The sequence below is a fragment of the Coregonus lavaretus genome (genome assembly GCF_964263955.1).
Source record: "Coregonus lavaretus genome assembly, chromosome: 37".
Lineage (NCBI taxonomy): Eukaryota > Metazoa > Chordata > Actinopteri > Salmoniformes > Salmonidae > Coregonus > Coregonus lavaretus.
The window spans coordinates 28,204,522-28,211,502 of record NC_140024.1 but is presented as its reverse complement, the minus strand read 5'-3'; the positions used below and the strand labels follow the sequence as shown (position 1 = coordinate 28,211,502).

The window sequence follows — 6,981 nt, the reverse complement described above, 5'->3', positions numbered from 1 at the left end:
TAAATTATGTATTAATTATTTTGCCATACAACGTTTTAAAACAGTAGCTGCTCATATAAAAGTTATTTGTCTATTTAATAGTACAAACAAACAGACATAGTTGTTGCTTATGTTCAGTTCCTATAACTGTTCAACCCTAGACTTTTATAATAGAATTCTGAAAGACTAACTAAGGAGTGCCTTATTCTTGTAATAACTATCACAGAATTCCCAGGTTTTCCTAGGTATTCCCTCCTGATTCCGGAAAACTCCAACCTGGATTACTGGAAAACCTGGGAACTTTGGGAAAGTTACCAGGATGTTTCAACCCTAAGCAGAGCCAAGACAAGATAATATAAATCATTTCAATGCCAGGGAAACTATTATCTGACTGCAGCAGAAGCCTTGTTTATCATTCCAAAGTATTGTTGCAAGATGCAGTGTTATATTCCATAATGTTGTAACTATGTGGTTTGGGACCTGAAATTTAAAAAACAATTACTTTTTAAACCCTCCTGTGTCTGTGTTTTGGTTTCGTCCTATTGACTTACTGGGTGACATCTTTATGTAGTTCTAATCTGTGCAAAAGTACTGTAAAATGCATTATAATCTGGCAGTATAATTTAATTTGACACTTTTCTTGAACAATGTGCGTTATAAAAAGGTGATTATTTAACTAGAGTTTAATCAGCTGAGCGATGCATAAATAGTGGCCTTTTTATTTTGCACATTGCTGAAGAAGTGTGAAATTAAACCACACTGCCTGATAATGTTTTTGCACAGATCTACAGTATAGTATCTGTCCAGTCATATGGTCCATCACATTAGATATTCTCTAGTATCTGTCCAGTCATATGGTCCATCACATTAGATGTTCTATAGTATCTGTCCAGTCATATGGTCCATCACATTAGATATTCTCTAGTATCTGTCCAGTCATATGGTCCATCACATTAGATGTTCTATAGTATCTGTCCAGTCATATGGTCCATCACATTAGATGTTCTCTAGTATCTGTCCAGTCATATGGTCCATCACATTAGATGTTCTATAGCATCTGTCCAGTCATATGGTCCATCACATTAGATGTTCTCTAGTATCTGTCCAGTCATATGGTCCATCACATTAGATGTTCTATAGTATCTGTCCAGTCATATGGTCCATCACATTAGATGTTCTATAGTATCTGTCCAGTCATATGGTCCATCACATTAGATTTTCTCTAGTATCTGTCCAGTCATATGGTCCATCACATTAGATGTTCTCTAGTTTCTATTTTACCTGTCAAAGCAACAAAATAACTAAGTCTTTCAATGATGGTAAAAATTAGGAGACATTTTGGGACTAAGTGGGTTGGAATCTTCCTAGAAGTGACACATGGTTGACGGAGGGATATGTCAAAATGCTGAATTTTAGCACTTTAGCAAGCCGTTATTTATATTTTTAAAAATCGGATTTATTGCATTCGCCATGGCTATGTTTACACAACCACCTGAAGAACCCAATTATGCTATTTCCCCCATATCCAATCTTTATTTCTGACTGTCAACACTCAGTTTTACATGTGACCCATATCAGATTTGCGCATTCATGATGTAGCCTCTGAAGTAGCACTCAGATGCAATGCTCATTTCCTGTCACTGTTCCTTAACATTTTGGGGGTGGTTGTCATGGTAATGGCAGGTCATGTGCAAACATGTGCAAAAGGTGATTTGTGCTTCCAGACTGAGGTCACATGTGGAGCCGAATTGTATCAGGCTTGAGATCCAAATAATTGGTGAAAGGGGGGGGAATCAGCTAACTTCCTACATTTCAACATATTTTGCCATGGTGCAGAAAGAAAAGTTAGCAATTTTATAATGCTATTCTATACATTTTGTCGTGAGACTAAAAGCAAATGTTGCAGTTTTAAAGCTAATTTCCTACAATTCTACACTTTTGCTATCACATGCATTCTGGGGGCCCCCAACCTCCAAGTCTGTCCGTCCCTGCTTGTGTGTGTGACTGTGTGGCTGTGTGTGTGTCAGATATGGACATTGTTGGTTATTTTGTGCCCCAGTGCAATTTCAGGAAGGATGAACGACAACCAGGCAAGGTTCACAATGAACAATACTTTATTTGGAAAATGGAAGGCAGCACTAACTCTGACTCATTTCAGATTGACAAATGATATCTACCCTTTATGAGGCATTAGTCTCCAAGACAAATACAATTCAGCCTTTTTTCTTACTTTAGGTAAAACACTGGGGCGTGCAGAACTGGGGAACTTAATTGACTAAGGCCAGTAAATATGGCGACGTCCCAAATGCCACCCTATTCCCTACATAGTGCACTACTTTTAACCAGGGCCCATAGTGCACTATGGAGGGAATAGGGTGCCATTTGGAGCACCGCCTTTGTACATGCCCTTTATGTCAGTAATGAAATGTAGATAAGATATTGATGTTTGTTTTATATGTAAAATAGCAGCAGGTTTAGGAATGTCGCCAGTGGTTCTAGGATTTAGCTCAGAGGGCTACCACAGTATTGTGGTGCGCAGGAGACCTAGGTTTGAACCTAGCTGGTTTCATTAGGAAGCAGGTAACATGGAAGGATACTTATTTCTAAATGTGGAATGGAGACATTGGCTTTGCAGCCTTTTGATATACCATTCAGTGTTCAATACAAAATAACAGTTAATTCAACTAGATCTTATATTCAAAAGCTATGTTTTATGTTGTGGTCCAGCCTTGAAGTGGAAATGTAGGCCTGAATATTTGACTGGGGAAAAGTAACACTAAACAAATGATGTTTAGAATGAGCGGTGTGCTACTGTAAAATAGAAAAGGACTTTCATGGCACTGACTACAATCGAACAGATTCATTCTCTACTAAAGGCATTCTATGACAAAACTGTTTAATTGTTTATAATGCATACAACATTCACTTTAGTTGAATACTCATGCCAGTCTTAAACTGGAATGATATAGTGTCAGATTTCTCTCCCTTCCACAGTGATAAACAAGTTCCTGAGAGAAATTAAGGTATACTTGACATTGCTTTAATTAATGTCTTAGTTAAAATGAATCAATGCATTAATCGATTAGGCTACATTTCATTGTCTGTAATACAGGTATTATTGTGCAGCTAGGATGAACATACACTACATACAATACAAAACAGATACACTGTAAAGTCATTCCAATAATAAACAGACCTCATTCACATGATCACATGATTCTCCTACTGGTTAAGATACTGGCTATCAGCTAATACAGCACAGATATAGAGTGCATTGTACAATTAATGAATAGTCATGATTATAAATTACAGATTACATAATAGAAATAACTACCAGATTACCTTTTTTAATGCTCAGGTTGCCAAACCAGCATATACAATTTATGAATTCAGATCTGTACTAATAATGCGCAGATATTTTTATTGTCAACAGTCTACCCAAACTGATCATTTACAGTCCTTTGTTGAAGGGAAGGGAAGATTGACCGACAATAACTAAATATTTTGCACATTTTGTGTATGCCCTCATTAGGTGCTCTGGCCGTCATATTTTCATTGTGAATTGAGCTGAATTGACAAAGTTGCATCAGTGTCCAAAAAACATATTAGGTCTCAGAATCTGAAGAAAGGTTAGTTTCCTCTGACACTTTTTCATCAACGTTGGCAAGTTTCGACTGGGAGGCAATGCATCTCCACCTCCTTTTGACGCAAATGAAAATGCCCAACAGAATAACAATCAGCAGCATCACCAGTAGAGCTGAGAGGGTGGATAGGTGTACTCTCTCTGCCCCAGACTCCCAACTGACATCCAGCTTGTTGTCCAGACTGAGGTGAGAGGCAGTACAGGTGTAGTTGTGTCTCTTCTTTAGCTCCTCAGTACTGACCTCCAGACTCTTCCTCAGCTGGTAGGTCCCATCTCCACTAGGCAGCACCTCCCCCCCTGCCAGCTCCTGTTCTGCCACTGGCTGGCCGTCTCTCAGCAGGGTCAGGTTGATGTGGCGGGGGTAGAAACCAAACGCCAGGCAGCTCACCTGGAGCCCTCCAGAAACCTCTTTCTTTATCAACCTGAGTCTGGGAGGCACTTTACGCATCACAACATTCTTCTCTCTCTTCAGGAATCTCTTCAGTGATCTGATGCAAATGGGAAGCCAAGCATTCTCCCAAAGTGTTCTTTCATATGCTAGCATCATCCCATCCCATCCTAGTAGTAGTTTCCCAGCATCATATGCAAAATGTGTCATGTTATAATACACCGCATAATCTGCAAAAATGCCATTGAAAGTGTCCTTAAACATGACAAAGGCCGGTTCACCATTGTCCAACATCTCACAGCCAGACAATTTTTGCTGAACTTGAACACATTCCGTGAGATTAAAGTGGTGCTTTAGTTTAAATAATCTGTTTTTCATGGCCTGGTATATATCTCCAAATACATGAGCGCCGTCCTGAGCTTCATCATCCTCGATTTTGTCTGTGATATGTTGTCCCCTGTAGATAAAGTGATTCATATTGGAGTCATAGTAAGCCACTTGAACATCATCCAACATCACCACAACCGTAAACTCAGGGAAAGGCGTCTCTCCGATGATGTGTGTTGCAAGTACCCACAGAGAATGTGATCCTGAACCTGGGAGAGGAGTGATATTATAAACAATTATGGACATTTGATAAGATAAAATGTTAACATAGATTAGTCATCGATTAGTACATCGATTATGTTGCAAAAAGTGGAACGGAACGAAACGGGAAAGACCTTCAAGAATTTGTCCAATAAAAACTCTCGTTTTGCTCTGTTAGCTTCCGTTTGGTTCTTAAACGGTACACGGTTTCCGTATTGAATACACTCCTGGTCGCAAAAACAATGATTGATAGGCAGTTTAAACTCATTAAATTAAACCATTTTGGTTAAAATATATATATATATAGATCTGAATCAGAGAGGTGCGGTTGGCTGTTCACAAATCGGAATACAGAAGATACATTTCAGTTGAATGCATTCAGTTGTGCAATTGACTAGATATGTCCTTTCCCTTCACAATCCGTAAAGCGCAAATAAATTAGAGAGCAGCAGTGTGATTCACATCATCAATGCGCCATGTAGCCTAGATATCAATAATAAGTGATATCAGTATAGCCCGTAGGCTACTCCCCAACCCTGTACACAGTTATGGACATTTTACATTTTATGACATAATAAATCATTAAATGAGTTAGAGAGAAAGTTAAGTCCATCTTACCTGCGTTAACAATGGTGTAAAATGAATGAAGAAATAAAAAGACAGACAGTTTGTCCATGATTTAGAAAGTGTAGCGTCAAGTAGCTGGTTTCTAAACTCTCAAGTGAGTCTAACAGACTTCCCCTTTCAAATAGCTTTGAAACAAAATATACTACGCAGTTGGCTACGTAGCTTTTTGCGCGACCTGATCAAATTCACGTAGCTAGAAATATGAGTTATAGATATTTAATTCTCGTTGAAAGCAAGTCTGAACAGCGGTATATCTGTTCTATGTCTGCTATTTCTATGCTTCCTGTTATTAAAGCGCGACTGCACCTGAAAAGTTACTTCTCTTTTAGAAAATGGCCTGTGTGGCATCGATATGAGTCAGAAACATTTATTCTAGTGTCAGAATTGACTACAAAGTGTAAATAGGATAAATTTGGTCATAAAGTCAGTCTCGCCCAAAACGGAGATTTGCGAGATGATAGGAAAAAAGTGTATGTCACGGGAATTACTAAAGCCAATGATAATGGTTACATCCCAAATGGCACCCTATTTTCTATATAGTACACTACTTTTGACCAGGGCCCATAGTGCACTATGTAGGGAATAGGGTGCCATTTGGAACGTATCCTCTGAGCACCTGCCCTTTACGTCATTAATAAAATGTAGGTTAGATATAGATGTTTATAGCTTTTACATTAAAAAATGCACAAAGCAGGTTTAGGGAATCTAATATGGCCAGTGGTCCTAGGCTTTAGCTCAAAGGGCTAACCTAGTTGGTTTCATTAGGAAGCAGGTAATATGGAAGAATACTTATTTCAACATGTGGAATGGAGACATTGGCTTTGCAGCCTTTTGAAATACCATTCAGTGTTCATCATAAAATAACAGTTTTACGAAATCTTATATTCAAAATCATATGTTTTAGGTTGTGTTCCGGCCTTGAAGTGGAAATGTAAGCCTGAATATTTGACTGGGGAAAAGTAACACAACAAATAAAGTTTAGAATGAGCGGTGTGCTACTGTGAAATAAAAAATGACTTTTCATGGCACTGACTACAATCGAACAGATTCATTCCCCAATAAAGGCTTTCTATTTACATTTACATTTTAGTCACTTAGCACACACTCCCATCCAGAGCGACTTACAGTAGTGAGTGAATACATGTTCATACTATGATAAAAACCGTTTCATTGTTTTATAATGCATACAACATTCACCTTAGTTTAATACTCATGACAGTCTTAAAATGGAGTGAAATTGTGTCAGATTTTCTCCCTTCCACAGTGATAAACAAGTTCCTGAGAGAAGTTACCGTATACTTGACATTGCTTTAATTACATGAATGAATGTTGTAGTTAACATGAATCAATACATGAATCAATTAGGTTACATTTTATTGTCTGTAATAAAGGTATTATTGTGCAGCTAGGGTGAACATACACTACATACAATACAAAGCATAGAGACAATGTAAAGCCATTCCAATAATAAACAGAACTCATAAACATTATCAATGTTCCCTCTAAACCTAGCCCAGAGAATGCCGCGCAGCTCCCCCGGGACTGCTGCGCAGAAATATCAGCCCACAGAGAGAAGCACAAGATTGAATTTCACTCAACTTTCTAGACCAGTGGTCACCAACCAGTCAAGTAAGATCTACTGCTCGATCTCCAAGGCATTCCTAGTCGATCGCCAAACATTTCTGTAATATACCCAACGATATAGTCTTGTGTTCCTATGTTTTGTATTAGTCTCGGGCTGTTAACGGTAGGTGCA

General features: G+C 38.4%; 1 protein-coding gene across 1 annotated transcript; it reads right to left on the bottom strand.

The window, feature by feature from the left end:
* Positions 1-2,858: 2,858 nt before the first annotated feature.
* Positions 2,859-5,313, bottom strand: LOC311111594 (major histocompatibility complex class I-related gene protein-like). The gene is made up of 2 exons (XM_084154361.1): positions 5,217-5,313; positions 2,859-4,606 (listed from the first exon to the last, which is right to left on the bottom strand). Exons 1-2 carry the CDS (start codon positions 5,272-5,274, stop codon positions 3,585-3,587), a joined length of 1,080 nt encoding a protein of 359 aa, XP_084010487.1. The 5' UTR covers positions 5,275-5,313; the 3' UTR covers positions 2,859-3,584.
* Positions 5,314-6,981: the final 1,668 nt, after the last annotated feature.

What these genes read in the sequence shown, in the direction of transcription:
- LOC311111594 (XM_084154361.1), bottom strand. Translation starts at nt 5,274, where the DNA reads ATGGACAAACTGTCTGTCTTTTTATTTCTTCATTCATTTTACACCATT. An exon ending in TTACACCATTGTTAACGCAG is followed by an intron (nt 4,607 to 5,216) that starts GTAAGATGGACT and finishes CTCCTCTCCCAG; the next exon opens with GTTCAGGATCACATTCTCTG.